Below are 17,703 nucleotides of genomic sequence, written 5' to 3'. Positions count from 1 at the left end.
GGCAAAGAAGAAGTCAAACTCTCCCCCTTTGCAGATGACATGATACTGTACGTAGAAAACACAAAAAACTCCACCCCAAGATTGCTAGAACTCATACAGCAATTCGGCAGTGTGTCAGGATAGAAAATAAATGCCCAGAAATCAGTGGCTTTTCTATACACTAATAATGAGACTGAAGAAAGAGAAATTAAGGAGTCAATCCCATTTACAATTGCAGCCAAAAGCATAAGATACCTAGGAATAAACCTAACCAAAGAGGTAAAGGATCTATATACCCTAAAAACTACAAAACTCTTCTGAAAGAAATTAAGGGAGACACAAAGAGATGGAAAAGTATTCCATGCTTATGGATTGGAATAATTAATATTGTGAAAATGTCTATGCTATCCAGGGCAATTTACACATCAATGCAATCCCTATCAAAATACCATGGACTTTTTTCACAGAGATGGAACAAATCATAAGATATGTATGGAACCAGAAAAGGCCCCAAATAGCCAGGGGAATATTGAAAACCAGAGCCAGGGGCATCACAATGCCAGATTTCAAGCTGTATTATAAAGCTGTGATCATCAAGACAGTATGGTACTGGCACAAAAACAGACACCTAGATCAATGGAACAGAATAGAGAACTCAGAAATGGACCCTCCACTCTATGGTCAACTAATATTTGACAAAGCAGGAAAGACTATCCACTGGAAAAAGGACAGTCTTCAATAAATGGTGCTGGGAAAATTGGACAGCCACATACAGAAGAATGAAACTGGACCATTCCCTTACACCATACACAAAGATAAACTCAAAATGGATGAAAGATCTAAATGTGAGACAAAACTCCATCAAAATCCTAGAGGAGAACAGGCAATACCCTTTTTTTTTTATTTTAGATTTTATTTATTCATGAGAAACAGAGACACAGGCAGAAAGAGAAGGCAGCTCCATGCAGGGAGCCCGACGTGGGACTGGTTCCCGGGTCTCCAGGATCATGCCCTGGGCCGTAGATGGCATCAAACCACTGAGCCACCTGGGCTGCCCAGCAACACCCTTTTTTAACTTGGTCACAGCAACTTCTTGCAAGATGCATCTATGAAGGCAAGGGAAACAAAAGCAAAAATGAACTGTTGGGACTTAAAAAGCTTCTGCACAGCAAAAGAAACCATCAACAAAACTAAAAGACACCCTAAAGAATGGGAGAAGATATTTATTTGCAAATGATAAATCAGATAAAGGGCTAGTATCCAAGATCTACAAAGAAGTTAAAAAAAAAAAAAACTTATCAAAAAAAAAAAACTTAAAAAAGTTAAAAAAAAAAAAAAACTTATCAAACTCAACACCCAAGAAAGAAACAATCCAATCATGAAATGGGCAAAAAACATGAACAGAAATTTCACCAAAGATGACATACACATGGCCAAGAAGCATATGAGAAAATGCTCCACATCACTTGCCATCAGGGAAATACAAATCAAAACCACCATGAGATACCACCTCATACCAGTGAGAATGGGGAAAATTAACAAGACAGAAAACAACAAATGGAGAAGATGTGGAGTAAGGGGAACACACTTGTACTGTTGGCGGGAATGCAAACTGGTGCAGCCACTCTGGAAAACTGTGTGGAGGTTCCTCAAAGAGTTAAAAGTAGAGCTACCCTACACCCAGCGATTGCACTACTGGGGATTTACCCCAAAGATACAGATGCAGTGAAAGACCGGGACATCTGCACCCCAATGTTTATAGCAGCAATGTCCACAGTAGCCAAACTGTGGAAGGAGCCTCAGTGTCCATCAAAAAATGAATGGATAAAGAAGTGATACACACACACACACACACACACACACAATGGAGTATTACTTAGCCATTAGAAATGACAAATACCCACCATTTGCTTCAACATGGATAGAACTGGAAAGTATTATGCTGAGTGAAGTAAGCCAATAGAAGAAGAACAATCATATGGTTTCACTCATATGGGGAATATAAAAAATAGTGAAAGGGATTATAGGGGAACGGAGAGAAAATGAATGGGAAAAATCGGGGTGACAAAACATTGAAGACTCCTAACTGGTAAACAAACAAGGGATAGTGGAAGGGGAGGTGGGCGGGGGGACAGGGTGCCTGGGTGATGGGCACTGAGGGGGGCACTTGATGGGATGAGCACTGGATGTGATACTATATGTTGGCAAATCAAACTCCAATAAAAAATACCCCCAAAAATGCTTTAAAAATTGTTTAATAGACTCCTTGACACAGTGGAAACAGGATATGTCTGTGGAAAATTATGAGAACTCTCCATAATCACCGTTGTCCTTTACAACTGGAGGAAGATTTGCTCTGTGAGAAAAGACTCGATTTTATACTAAAGAAAGAGCTTCTGGTAGGTTTCTCCCAGAACACCTCCCTCTGGATTTTGTCATAAAATTCAAAGGAATGCTGACATTTTTGCCCTCAAATGCTTCATCACTGGTTCTTTCCTTACAATTTTTTTTTTAATTTTACGGATGTGGGTTATACCTTCTTTTTCATGGTCTGTGCAGTACTAAATATACAATAAAATATAAACTAGGAATAAGTTGGCATCAATATTTGAGAAAGATGTACTATGCATGTGATGGGATAGGGCACTTTGGGCTTTTAATTGTTTTATTAAAATTTTAAGAACAAAAATAATATGTTAAAAGATTTATCAAGAAAAATTCACTTCTCCTTTTATAACCAATGGGATCCTTCCACATCTCTTCCCCTTATTCACACAAACATATTATATGTACACACGTGTAGAAGTCAGGATGCTCAGTGCCTAAAAAAGGAAGAATAAGTACAAGAGAAGTGTTCTGCCTCCAGCCCCTTTTTATTTGTACAGGAAAGAAATGTATGAAGATCGTGGTTTTATTAGAATTCTTCCAGTTCTGAGATACAGAAACCCTATTTAAGCCAGTTTAAACAAAAATGGGGAATTTACCTTTCATGTAACTAAACTGCAGAAAGCAGAGGTGGAGGGGGTAATGGGGAGCCTGTGTCAGGGACAGCAGGATTGAAAAGTTCAATCATCCTCAGGTCTTTGCCTTTTTCTCCTCTTTGTAGTCTTTTTGTCTTAAGGAAAATGGTTTAATTTCCTTGGGAAGAACCATAGGTACTTGTAACCCTAGGCACTGTTTCATATAAGCACTTGAAAAAAATTCCCTCCAGCTCCAATGAGAAGAAACCCTGTGGCCACAGACAAAATCTGTAACCAGAAAGATTTGGGGAATGAGTGCTAGAGAGCTGAAATAACTGCAGGTCAGGAATGACTTGAATGAAGTTAAGACGACACTTGTTCAATGATCTGGGAAGGCTGACAAGGTGAGAAAGTGGTTTAAGGAAGAACTATAGTTGTTAACTCTGCTTTTACTAGATGTATGGTCCCTGAAAAGTGAATTTTTGAGTCTCACTTTCTTTATCTCTAAGGTTATTGTCTGCCTTCTGAGCACCAAGGTGGTAGGGTAGAGGAGGTCAAGTGAGGTGGCCATGTCAATACAGGACACAAGTGTCAGATACTTACACCCATCTTCACCTCCGTGCCCCTCCATGAAAGTGGAGATTTTCTTGAGGCAGGTATTATACACCTCTGAAAGTATAATAGTGTCTTATTTCTATTGTAACTCAATAAATATTAATTTATTGGTAAGAGAAACAAAAAACATACCAAAATTTAAACACTAGTTTCAAACAAATGCTTTGGGTCTTCGCTGACACCAAGAAAACTTCCAGAGTATTTTTTTAGAAAACTCATTTTGTAAACGAATTAAGCTCATTGGAGAAAAAATTCATTCCCCCTCCTATCTAAACTTCATTCACAGTCCTTGCTCCCATTACCTTTTCATCTCTTCTCCATGCGAACTGGGAAAGCAAGCAATGCACATGTCCCACCAATCCGTTTTCTTAGAGCAGAGCTTGTTATCATAACTGATGTTAAGAGGCTGAGCTCCTCAAAAACATTTTTGGCAGCAAACTTTTCCTCAGACTGAAAAATAGTCTTTTCTCCATTCTAGTTCTGTGCACTAAAACCCTATTTTCTAGATTCTATGCCATGATCGGGGACCCAGAAACAAAATTCTTTAACCCCCATCACTGTAAGAAAAAATATATATGTATTCACATAAATCCTTCAGTGGTTACCTGGCACTTGTGAAGATGAGGTGTTTTCATGTCAAATGGATATAAACTTATGAGTGCAGCAATGAATAATTGGCATAAACTGAAAGCAGGAGAAAACCACAAAGTTCACCTTTCCCTGTGTTGTCCAGGGCACAGTCTTTAAGACAGATTATGACCACTGTTGGTGACACAGTTTGTAGATAATGACGGAAATAACCTTCATTATGCATGAATCACAGTGGCTTTCTGCTGAAGAGGGCAGTGCCATGGAAGACATGACATAATCAGTTTAAGTTAAAATTACATTTATATGCACTGACTTCTCATTAAAAAAATTCCAAGTAGAGAAGAATGATTTCTGAGCTATCCTCACCAAGGAGGATTGCTAGTCATGTTTGGAAACTGTCAGAAAAGGTTTATTTCACAGAATAATAATAGTGCAGTCAAGTAACAATAACAATGACAGACAACACAACAAAAACACTTCATTTTTATTCTGGAGAAATACACATCCATTAGAATATTAAATCCAAAGATAATATATCTGTGATTTAAAAAAAAAATAAAGTAAGAGATGCCTGGGTGGTTCAGTCAGTTGAGCCTCTGACTCCTGATTTCAGCTCAGGTCATTATGTTAGGGTGGTAAGATCCAGCCCCATGTCCAGCTCTGTGATGGGCGTGGAGCCTGCTTAAGATTCTCTCTCCCTTTCTGGCTCTCCCTCTGCCTTCCCACCCACTCCTCATGCTCATGTGCTGTCTCTCTCTCTCTAAAATAATAAAAATAAGAGCTAGGCTCCAAATCAAGTAATAATAAACATTTTTTTTTTTTACATTTTTCACAACAATGTAACAGCATTGTACAGATTTTACTATCTATTCTAAAGAGGGATGTACTAGTAAATTTTGGGAAAATTATGATATATTGTATTATACGCTCTGATTTCCTGACTCTAAAAAGGTCCAACAAATAGAGAAATTTATGAAGTATTTCAAAGTTCCATGGCTAAAGAGAAGTGTTAAGTAATTATCAAGTGGGTATGTTCTCTTTCTGGGTCCTACCCTGCTCCCTGTCTATGTACTCAGTGGGACCTGCCTTCCTGTGTGACTCCAGAGTGACCCTTTCAGGGGTCTCCTAGTTCAGGCTTAAGCAGGATATCTCCCAGTAATATTTGTATCAACTTGGAGACCACAAATAATGGCTTCGTTCCCTCTCCCCTAGTCCATATATATCTAGGGAGACCTAAACTGCAGAGTCTTGGGCTCTGTGGTCATTTCCCCAGGCCAAGCCTTCTCACTGAGTGTCATTGTGTGTACTTCTGTGTACCCTTGGTTAGCTGCTGCCCACCCTCACGATACTCTTTCTCTGCAACTTTTAAGTAGGGCTGAGTGAGGGAGCCTTGGCTGACACTTTGGAAAGATTGCCAGTGCTTCAACTACAGCTTGGAGTCATCACATCTGTCATAAATGTCACTTTTTATATTTTCCAGTTGACAGATCTAAGCATTTAAAAGAATGCTGCTTGTTGAATTTCTTCAGACTAATTTGCAATTAACTATTCAAACACAACTTACATACCCACTTGAACCCTACAACAATGACATCTTTGTCTAGTATATACAACTGAGCACATACTGAAAATTAAAAATTTTCTCAAATGACAGTAAGGCTGACACCCTTTGTTTTCCAATGCAGCCCAGGTCTTGCTTAGAAAGGATGCAGGTTCTAACCCTCTTCTGTGTCAAAAAAGTGGCTTTGTTTCATCTCGCTGAGATGCGCCTATGGCCAAATCTGAACGGCAATTCTGGAGTAGGGGAGGAGCCGCTATCACACCACATTCAACATATCTGAGATCGTGGCACTCACATGCTGAGGACTGGAGTCTTTTAGAGTATTTTTGGAGGCAGCACATAATAAGGCACTTGAGAACCAAAAAGCTCAGTTCAATGAAATTCAACACAATGCTCAGGCATGAGGTAATAACCAAGAAAAGTATAAAGATTGTTTTCTCGGTGGGTTTGGAGATGAAGCAGTCTACAGTGTTGGGACAAGGCTTCAAAGCACATTTCATAAGGTAGGGAACACTAAAGCCATTATACAGCTTGTAAAATAAAACCAGGAAGCCAATTTCAAAACCAGTTTTAACAATGAGGCTGATAAGATAAGTGTACCACAAGCCCCCATCCATCATACCTGGGCTGACATACAGTTTCTTTCTGTGCCTTTTCTCTCTGCCCTCACGATAGGCTACGTGTAGAACCACCAGAAGTGAAGGTGTGGAGACCATGATCAGTTGTAAGGCCCAGAGTCTGACTTGGGAGATGGGGAAGAAGTGATCAAAACAGACATTTTCACAACCAGGCTGTTTAACGTTGCACTCAAACTCTTTCTGCTCATCTTTCCATACATGCTCTGCTGCCACTATGTAGACCAGCAAACGGAAGATGAACACAACAGCCAGCCAAATCCGCCCAATCCCAGTTGAATATTTGTTTACTCCAGTTAGGAGGTCTCTGAAGAACATCCAACTCATGACTTAGGCTCAAAAGGAGGTCAGATTCTGCAAAAGAAAACAATTGCATCATGATTCATTTATTTTTATTTCATTGATCATTTCTACTGTCTTACTTGATTATGGGATTATGGAAGATAAACTCAAATTTCAATGCTGGATATTGAGGACTCACTTTCAAACAAGGGAATGACACTATTGGTCTACAGATGTAATTAATCCCATGCCCAGTTTAATTTGGAATTTAGTTGGTGATCCCACACATACTACCCTATTTTCAAACAAATTATTTGGCTAATTGCTTCTAAGGATGAATGAGTTCTGTTACTGATCTAGAAAAAATTAGATTTGAATCCTAAAGTGACCTTGGTATCTTGAGATAGCCCTCACATACCTACTTCTTGAAGTTGTAATCTCTACTCACTTTTTCTACTTTGTCAATGCCCCTCCCCAATCACTAAAGATTATTCCCTGCACCTACCTCCTGTAGTGTCCAGTATCCCATCCCAACAACTGAGCTCACTTCCAGTCTGATAGTGGAAAGTGAGGCTCTCCAGTATGAACGTTTTCAAAGTTATGTTTCCTTACTCCTCCAGACTCACATCCATGCCCAACTTAACCTGCTCCACTCAGTTCAGAGAGAGAGGTCAGTCTCATCTTGCCTCAGAATGATCATTCCAGCTCTACATCCCATTTTTTATCAAGTTTCCCTGGTTCTGTACTCTGTATCTCCAATTTCCATTGTTTCCTTCATCTCAGCATATAAATGTTCTTAAGTGTTACCCATTTTAACGGGGGAAATCTGCAAAGCTTATCTCGCTGACAACTATCTTCCTTTATCCCTTATTTCTATTTCCTCAGCTATTATTTACTCTTCAACTCATTGAGTCTAGTTTTTCTGTTCATCAATGCACACTAAAATTTCCACAACCACTCAACTACCAAGTCTTCTAGATGTTCTGGATCTCATTTAGTTTTTCTGATACTATTGCCTGCTCTTGTGTTCTTTAAACTTTTTCAGCCTTGACTTCCATATTACTCTATCTTGTCTTTCTATTGTTCCGATCCTCTTGATTGTGCCATCTTAGTTTTCTTTGACTAGTTCTTAAAAGCTCTGTCTTCTGCTCTTTTTGCACTCCATATGCTCTCCCTAGAAAATCTCATTCATTCCCATGGATTCAACTACTCCTTTCAGATCCTAACTCTCAAATCTTCAGCTCCCCAGATTTCCACATCTCTCTGCCTCTTGTTTTCATCTAAATATGCCACAGTCATCTCAAACTCAATATATCTACAGCTGAATTTATTATCTGTCCTGCCCTTTGATTTTTTTGCTTAATGGCATCACCAATATCTAAGCACCCAAGTTGTATATCTCATGTTCGTTCACTCCTCACCATGATCCTTTTTTTTTTTCATGATCCTTTTTAATTGCTCACCAAATTCTTCTGATTCCTCCTATCTCTCAAATTTCCCTCCAAGATACTACTGAAATCTCTCTACCTATACATCCTTCCATGGCTTTCTATTTCCAAATTATCATCACTTCCTCTCTCCTCCTCATATGTCCTTGATGCTGTTTAATTATCTTGCACTTCTGTCCATCTCTTTTGCTGTTTTCCATATAAAAACTGATAGGACAAAAAATCCAGTCAAGAAATGAGCAGAAAACACGAACAGACATTTCTCCAAAGACATACAAATGGCCAACAGACACGTGAAAAAAATGCTCAACATCACTTGGCATCAGGGAAATATAGATCAAAACCACAATGAAAGACCACCTCACATGGGTCAGAATGGCTAAAATTAACAAATCAGGAAACAACAGATGTCGGTGATGATGCAAAGAGGAACCCTTTTACACTGTAGGTAGGAAAGCAAACTGTTGCAGCCATTCTGGAAAACAGTATGAAAGTTCCTCTAAAAGTTCAAAATAGAACTACCCTATGACCCAGCAATTGCACTACAAGGTATTTATCCGAAGGATACAAAAGTAGTGATTGGAAGGGGCATATGCTCCCCAATGTTTATAGCAACAATGTCCACAATAGCCAAAATATGGAAAGAGCCCAGATTCCATAGGCAGATAAATGGATAAAGAATATGTGGTATATAAAATAGAGTATTACTCAGCCATCAAAAAGAATGGAATCTTGCCATTTGCAATGACATGGATGGAACTAGAGGATATTATACTAAGTGAAATAAGTCAGTCAGAGAAAGACAAATACCATATGATTTCACTCATGTGGAATTTAAGAAACAAAAAGAGATGAATATGAGGAAGGGAAGGAAAAATAAAATAAGATAAAAACAGAGAGGGAAAAAAAAACAGAGAGGGAGGCAAACCATAAGAAACTCTTAACTATAGGAAACAAACTGAAGGTTGGTGAAGGGAAGGTAGTTGGTGGTTGTTAACTAAATTGAATTTAAATTAAAAAATAGTTTTTAAAAAGTGGATAGGATGCTAGGGAGCCTTCTTTTTCATTTTAGTGATGTCTTTCTGGCTTCCATTTTGTCTTATAATTGAATTCTGTGGTGTGGCCCACAGCTTTTGTTTGTTGGGCCCATTACATACTCAGCATTCTCTGTTCAGTGCTTTTGAGTTGGTCACACAACTACCCTAGAAAGTGGAGATTCTGTTTGCTTTTCAGTTTGGTTTGTTTGTTTATGGTGGTGGATGTTTTGTTCTCTCAGATGAGAAAGCTACTTTCCCAAGTATACAATGTAAGATATGGAGCAGGGTTTAAATCCAATTTACATCATTCTAAAATAGAGCTTCTCAACAGTGACACCATTTATATTTGGGGCTAGATAATTCTTTGTTGGATCAGCTGCCGTGTGCATTGTAGGTTGTTTAACAGTATCCCTGGCCTCTATCAGTTAGATCCAGTAGTACCAGCTCCTACCTCTATTTCAACCAAAAATGGACAACTGAAAATGTCTCCAGATATATCCAAATGCATGGTACCATGCAGAGATGAGACAAAATCTCTCCAAGTGAAAATAACTTCTCTTAACTTTCTACCATCATCAGAAGATGTGGGCCAGAGCTCCAGTTCTGCCACTAATATACTTTGAGATTTCTCAGGTGAAATCCTTGCCATTTCAGGTCTTGTTTTCTGTTACAAAAATTACTTACTTTTTGCTTTTTATATTACGCAGTTAAAAGAGTATCATGGAAATGATGGTGTGAGGAGAATGAGGAGGTTAAGAAAATTGGGATATTGTTATAGCAGCACACCTGTTGGAGCATGTCACATTACCTCTTACAGAGGGAACAATATGTAGTGAGCCCACACACTAAAGCCCTAAGGAAATATGTGAGAGTTAAGAGATGTTTTCAGAGAAAACAAAGATACATGTACACAGTGCTCTATTCAGCAGGGAATAAATACTTCAATGTCCTTGGGTTCAGAACACAAACAAAATTATATTAAATAAAAAGGATTCTGAAATCCACCTGAAAGGTTAGTGTCTCCGTGAATTATTAAAACAAAGTCCCAAAGATTAAAAAAGGGAAAACAAAAGGTATTATGTTTTCCTATAACATGTGTCATCGGGCATTTGTCCATATTATTCAAAAAGATATTTATGTAATGTTACAAAACATTTGGAAGTGCCCTGTTGGGCATTTTAGAGAAGGGAAGAGAGCAAGAGTAGATTCAGGCTTTTTTGCTAAAAGAAAAGCAGTAAGAACATTTTGAATAGAATTGGAAGACTGACACCATTAAATACGTCAGGATTATGAATTTCACTTGACTGATAAATGTCTATCCTATTTTGAAGTTCTCTGCTGATGGAAAGTCAATGGCTTTTCTCAGAGAGGGAGGTGTTCTAATTTTAACAAAGATGATTTAGCATAGTGCATAAGAGCCTAGGCACAGTGTTGGACTCCTTGGGTTCAAGTCTTAAGTTCAGCTGTGATTTTAGAAATACCAACCATGTGGAGCTCAAAACAGAGTGTGATACATGGTAGGTGATCCATAAGCATCATCATTATTACTTTGCCAGTAAAAGTCTTTTCTTGGTGTCAAATTGGAAGCCTTTCCAATTGCAAGTTAAGTATATATTTTTCTCTAGCTTTTTTCCTATGAAGATGGATAAGTTAGGAGTCTCCATATAATAGCCTTTTAAGCATTTGAAAGCAGTTATTGTTAGTTTGAAATCATTAGCTCATCATTCTTATGTCTTAACAATAATTCAGATTGTCTCTTTATTTTTAATTTATCCCTTAAACCACTAAGGATAACTACTGATTTTTGAAGAGTTTCTACTTGTCTATTCTAATGTACCAATTCTCCTATGACTTTCTCTCTTAAGAACTAGCAGTTAATTGCACAGGAATTTAGTTTGGAAAATTCGATTAATAAAATATTTTCAGAAAGTAAAATATTCAACATTGCCAATATCAGGAATAATTTTGGGAAGTTGTGAATTCTCCCCAAACTTTTTATCTAAATTAAAATTGGAAGTGAGAAGAAGGTGCTGGATCAATCAGATTTCCATGTCAGAAAAAATTAAGTTGGATCCCTACTTTATGCAATTTAAAATATTAACTCAAAATGGATCAAAGAACTAAAAAATATAAGGGCCAAAAAAACCCATAAAATTCTTAGAAGGACACAAAGGGATAAATCTTTATGACCTTGAGTTTAGCAATGGATTCTTAGATATGACACTGAAAGCATGAACAACAAAAAAGAATAAATAAATTGGACTTCAACAAAATTATTATTTAAAGATTTTATTTATTTATTCATGAGAGATACAGAGAGAGAGAGAGAGAGAGGCGGAGACACAGGCAGAGGGAGAAGCAGGCCCTATGCAGGGACCCCGAAGTGGGACTCAATCTTGGAACTCCAGGATCACGCCCTGGGCCAAAGGCAGGCACCAAACCGCTGAGCCACCCAGGCATCCCAAGACTTCATCAAAATTAAAAACCATTGTTCATCGAAGGACATTATTAGGAAAGCAAGAAGAACCAAAAGTGGGGAAAAATACTTGTAAGTCATGTATCTGGTAAGGGTTTAATATCCAGAATACATAAGGAACTACTAAAACTCAACAACAAAATATAATTCAAAAATGAGCAGAAGATTTGAATAAACATATCTCCAAAGAAGACATACAAATAGCCAGGACATACATGAAAAGATGCTTAACATCACTAGTCGTTAGGGAAATGCAAATCAAAGCTACAATGAGATACTGCTTCACATTTACTAGGATGAGTACAGTTATTAAAATATAAAAAAGAGGGCAACTGGGTGGCTCTGTTAGCTAAGTGTCCAACTCCTGATCTCAGGGTTGTGAGGTGAAGCCTCAAGTCGTGCTCTGCACTGGGCATGGAGCCTACTTAAGATTCTCACTCTCTCTCTGCCCCTCACTGCCTGTGCTTTCTCTCTTAAAAAAAACAAAACAAAACAAAAACAAACAAACAAACAAAAAAAAAAACGAATTGTGACAAGTATATGCTCTAGCTGCTGGGATACAAGAGTGAGCTAGATAGAGAATAGAGAAAGCTCCTTGCTCTCATGGAGCTTATATTCTAGAGAGGGAGAAAAATAATAAACAAGAAACAAGTAAATGCATAATATTAGATAATGATGAAGGCTGTGAAGAGGCATAAGCAGAATGTGATGTAATTATGATGGGGCCAGGAAAGCCTCTTTGGACTGAGGGGCCGTGGGAGACCTCTCTACTGAGGTAGTGTTTGGATTGAGCCCTGAAAGGCAAGAAGTCAGCTACATGAAGCTATGAGGAAGAACATTTTAGGAAATGGAATACCTAGTCAGAATGAATTTATGTGTTTGAGGAACAGAAGGAAGGTCCTCAGTGAATGAGGGGTGGATGGTCTGAGATGAGTTTGGAAAAGGAGAACCAGCCAAGTTGTATAGAACCTAGGTGGTCACACTAGGCTGTTCTGTGCTATGTCACTATAGACAAGAAGTTCACTCTTTTGAGACTTCAGTTTCCCTGTCTATAAAATGGGGTTACTAATATTCCACAAGCTGACTTCATGAAGTTTGTTGTGGTCATAAATCAAAATGAAATATAAGAATTTCATAAAACACACAGGAAAGAAAAGAGATAGCAAAGTTGAATATTGAATTCTTAGGTGAAATATTCAGTCTCAAATTTCTTTGCTCTTTGCCGTAGAATAAATCACTTACTCAGTCTTCAAAAGCCTCAATTCTTCCCACTGACCACATTAAGAAAATTGAACTAAAAGATGAGAAATTAAAGTAATTTTCATATCACTTTGCTGTCGTATTTAATATTAATATTAATAGGAAATATCCATTCAGTCCTATTTACTCAAATAATTCCAATGTCAAACCTATTGCAAGGATTTTTTTCATTATTGGCATCAACGTTGATTCAAGTATTTCATAATTCTATTAAAAATCCCAAATGAAATGTATCTGGGAAGTGGAGACAGAGGGTATGTGGGTACACAAATACACATGTTCTATGGGGATGAGAAGTTAGAATGCTCAAATAATGACTGACAAATTGTTTTAACCCTTCTCTTAACAGCAGAGACTTAATCCTCAAAATGGAGATCTTGGAGAAGAATTGTGTAAATGTAAAATTTTAGATAACTATCCCCTGTGTGCTGCATATCCAAAAGTCACAACCAAATGAATAGGTAGAGGAAATAAATTTATACATGTCAGAGTCTACTCTCTTAGAAGGAACTTGCATTAGTATAGCTCTGAGTAAATAGATACAAATGAATAAGTTCATTTGAATCAATTAGGATATCATTTGATGCCTGACAAATATCAATTTAAATATCATCATCATTATCAAACCAATGAAAATTGAAAGACCCCTCCCCCAAAAAATCAACTAAAAATCCTCCACCGGCTATACTAAGGTTCTACTAACTGATTTTTTTTAAAGATTTTATTTATTATTTTAAGAGAGAGAGAGTGAGCAAGCATAAGCAGGGGGAGCAACAGAGGGAGAGGGAGAAGCAGACCTCCACCCTCCCCCTCTGAGGAGGAAGCCCAATCAACCATGTGGTCCCATGACCGGCATAATAACATGGTAGCAGAGGTTAACAGAAGAGTAGAGCTCTGCATGAATGCTAGGTGAACAGAAACTATGTAGACCTTCTCAATGTCTACATATTTCCAGATACAGGGAAAAGTTTATAATGTACAGATATAAAATACTCCATCACTCTCTTCTGCAACCAAGGATTCTGGATTTTTCTGGGACAACCTTATTGCAAACATGCTGATGTCTAATGAAAACTAATGAGAACGTGTATGAGTTTTGGGTTGAGAAAATGAGTTACAATAACCATACAGTAGAGGCAAGGATAGTTAATGCATCTGACTTTTCTACATCATGGATTAAATATCCATTACAGTCATTTGATTCTCATTCCTCCAATTTACCAAGCAAACTCTGAGTAATAATTTTCTTGCCAAGGAGATTCCCTAAACTGTGTGAAGATATTCCCCTGAAATTACATACAAGAGTTCCAGTCCCTGGAGAGGCACCTGTTAAATCAGGCTCCTCTGGGTTTGGTTAATGAGTCCCTTAGAGCTGACTCACCTCATGGTGAATCATACACCTGAGCTTCTGAGCCTTTGGGACTGAGCACCAGTCCACCCATCCTTCGCTTATTCCAAGATGAGCCTTTGCTATGCCAGCAACTTCCCCTACACTGAAGCTTCACTTCTTGTGTGGTTCAGCCATCCAAAAGTAAGTGCCTTCTTTGTGTTCTTGAGTGGGCACAAAACCACTGAGAAGCCCTGGCACTGCCAGAAGGCAGAGTCCCGCACTGAAATGATCGAAAACTGCTATTTTGAAACTTGTTTTTGAGGGGCACTGGATTTCCAATTTCCTTGCAGAACACCAGTGACAAGCCTTGAAAATGCATCAGCTTCTATATCCAGTTCCTTTCGTGTCCCAGTAATAACAGTGCCTGTCTGTGGGTAGTGCTTGAACATTTCCAAAATGTCTCACAGCATCTCATGTAATCCTCACCTCCACCCTCTAAAAGAGGTGAGGTCTGTGGTATGACCCCCAATGTAGTGACGAAGAAAGGGAAATTCAGAGAAGAAAGGGGCTTGTGCCAGACTCCCCCTAATCAGTTGGAAACCTGGCAGCAGAATGCAGATCCTGAATGATTGGTTTCTAGTTCCCCTTAGTATGCTGGGTCTTCTGGTTCATTAACAACTCTGTGCTACATTGTACACAAATTATTTGACCCCTAAAGAATAGAGTTTCCTCTCAAGAGTCTCTTTCCACTACCTGCTGACACTTGCAAATTCCATAAAACCCCCATTTGTATACAAGGCATTTTCATTTTTAGCAATAGCCTATTTGGAAAATCCGTAAAGCAAGGTGTTTCTCAGCCCAGGATCTATGACCCCTGAGGGTCTGTCATAAGATTCTCAAGGGCTTCTGAGAAGTTTATGCGTGTGTATTTTGTTTTTACAATCTTAAAAACAAAAAAACAAAGAAACAATGCTGCTGGATGACTAGCTCGTAACCAAGGACTGCCACAGGATTTCAGTACTCATAGTCACCAGCATTTGGTAAACTACACAGCCTTCAGGCCAAATCCAGTTGACTACCTGTTTTGTAAATAAAGTTTTGTTGAGGCACAACCGTGCCCATTCACTTATTGTTGTCTATTGCTGTTTCCATGCTAAAATAGCAGAGTTGACTGGTTGCAACAGAGATAGTATGGCCCTCAAAGCTAAAACTACTATCTGGCTTTTGCAGAGGCCATTTGCCCACCTCTGATATTTACATTGTATTTGAAATCATATTGGAACCAAGTTACAGAACTTTAATTTTTCTGGGCTTCCGAGAAACAACACATAATGGATTCTGCTCAGCAGAAAGCTACATGAAGGCATATTGACAGCGCAGCCTGAATGAAGCCTGCTGGCAGTTTGAATGGAGACATGCTGTGAAAGGTAACCCAACCCACAGTGAGATAGGTAGGACCAACTTTAAAGAATCTGGGCTTCTGCAGTCAGTACCTTATTCTCTTAATGAGTGGTAATTTAATTTCAGCCAAATCATATCTTTTGTCCACTAAACTTTAATTAATTTTATTGGTTTTGTGATGTTTGATTTTTCTTTTGTAAATATAGTTGCATAAGAGCTATAAGTCTAAAGATTGGCCTGTGGATATAAAATTATTTCACATCTAATTTTAGGTTTTATACATATAAATAACAGTATACTAAAAAAATAAATTGTTAACACTGAGGATCCATGGACAATGCTGAGTAGAAGCATCGTATATGTGTCACACAAGCTGACACATATACATATACACCTCTTGCCTAGTATTTTACTTCCCTGTATGAATAAAGGCATTGCCATTTTTACTTTTTTATTTTTAAAATATTTATAAAAATTTATCTATTTATTTGGGAGAGAAACTGTGTGCATGAGTGAGGCGGGGGTAAAAGGAAAGGGAAAGAGAATCCCAAGCAGACTCCTCAATGAGCACAGATCCCAATGCAGGGCTTGATCCCCTGACCCTGAGATCATGATCTGAGCCAAAATCAAGAGTCAGACGCTTAACTGACTGAGACACCCAGGTGCCCCCAAGGCATTATCATTTTTAGAGGATCCTCTCTTAGGAACAGTTCAAAGGTTGTCCTTAAGGCACACAGAAGGGGCCACTGAGAGGTCTTGGGCTGTTCCTCTATGAACCCGAAGTCCCATTCATTCACATTCTGTGCTCAGGCCAAGCGTTTTGACTTGGCCACAGCTGCCAAAGCCCTCAAGTCCATCACATGTTCCAAATGGGTAACTTAGAGGCAGCTTATCCAGAAAGGGCATCTGTGATGCAGCACAAAACTGGATAGCAATACATCTAGTTTGTAATAATTAGGATTACTTCTCTCATCAAAACTTTTTGGAAGGAGGTAATGGCTAACTACCCAATTACAAGAAATGCCATCTTCCCATTAAATAAATAAATCCTATCATAGGAGAAATAAGCTTAACTTACCTCTTGACACAGATGTGGAGATTAAGAAGAGAGCCAGTCAGTTGCTCATTTGATTAAAATAAAATCATGAGCTGATTATATTATTTCCCTGGGAGGAAACTAGTGCGTTAAGCTCAGGCAAATGGAGTTTAGTGGTTTCCAAGGTAGCATAAGCCAAACAGGTGTAACCTGATCATTTGTTTTGCCTCATAACTTAGATGAGAACTTTTGTGTCTCTGCTGTTTATAATATATGTTAAAAGGGAATTGAAACTGGAAAAACCAATTAAAGCCATTCACATACACACAGTTCATTGAATATCTCTTTTTATAAAACCTTATCATCATCTACACAAAGAAGCTGGAACAATGAGAGAGAGTGTTTCATCTCTTTAAAGGATTTTTCCAAGATTATTTATCAGAACCTATCTACCAAAAACAATAGGCAAAAGAACAATTTAAGTGAATCTATCTTTGATGAACTTATTTTAACTTCATATCATACACACTATTCTTAGAAATTCAGAAAGTAAGAAGACATAGTAAAAGTCACTCTCACAAAACCAGGAAGCATGAACAGACATTTTGTATGTACATAGCAAACAGATGAGAAAGAGAGGGAGAGAAAAGTAGGGAGGGGGAGAGGGTACTTTATCTTTTTATTTCGGAATGAATTCAGCTAAAATTAAAGATATGTGGAATAAAAATGAAGCCATTTTTCTCATAGAATAAGAAAAGCTTACAAATAGAATCTCATAGTTGGAAATAATACTAGATGTTATGAAATTTGATGCCTTTGTTTTAAAGATGAGAAAAAAGAACCACAAAGCGCAGCCTGCCTCAGGTCCCAGAGCCAGGAGAAAAAGTCTTCATACTGAGACACCTTCTGCCAGGAGCAGTTGGAGTGAGGCCATACTGAATCCTTGAGCATTAATGATTCAGAGAATAGGAACCTTCCAATAATGTTAGCACTAACCCAAACAAAGGTAGGATTTGACAGTTTTCTAGACAAAGGTCTCTGTCCTAAAGAATCTTGCAGCACCTAACATAGAAGCCAGGGGAGGGAGAAATT

General features: G+C 38.2%; 1 protein-coding gene across 1 annotated transcript; it reads right to left on the bottom strand.

The window, feature by feature from the left end:
* Nucleotides 1-4,611: 4,611 nt before the first annotated feature.
* GJB7 (gap junction protein beta 7) lies at nucleotides 4,612-16,770 on the bottom strand. The gene is made up of 2 exons (XM_077902627.1): nucleotides 16,654-16,770; nucleotides 4,612-6,695 (listed from the first exon to the last, which is right to left on the bottom strand). The coding sequence occupies exon 2, from the start codon at nucleotides 6,666-6,668 to the stop codon at nucleotides 5,877-5,879; it is 792 nt and encodes a 263-aa protein (XP_077758753.1). The 5' UTR covers nucleotides 6,669-6,695; nucleotides 16,654-16,770; the 3' UTR covers nucleotides 4,612-5,876.
* Between the last annotated feature and the right edge of the window lie 933 nt (nucleotides 16,771-17,703).

Source organism: Canis aureus, chromosome 7, assembly GCF_053574225.1.
Source record: "Canis aureus isolate CA01 chromosome 7, VMU_Caureus_v.1.0, whole genome shotgun sequence".
Lineage (NCBI taxonomy): Eukaryota > Metazoa > Chordata > Mammalia > Carnivora > Canidae > Canis > Canis aureus.
Note: the sequence above shows the minus strand (reverse complement) of the source record. Positions and strands in the feature narration are given on the sequence as shown.

What these genes read in the sequence shown, in the direction of transcription:
- GJB7 (XM_077902627.1), bottom strand. Translation starts at nt 6,668, where the DNA reads ATGAGTTGGATGTTCTTCAGAGACCTCCTAACTGGAGTAAACAAATAT.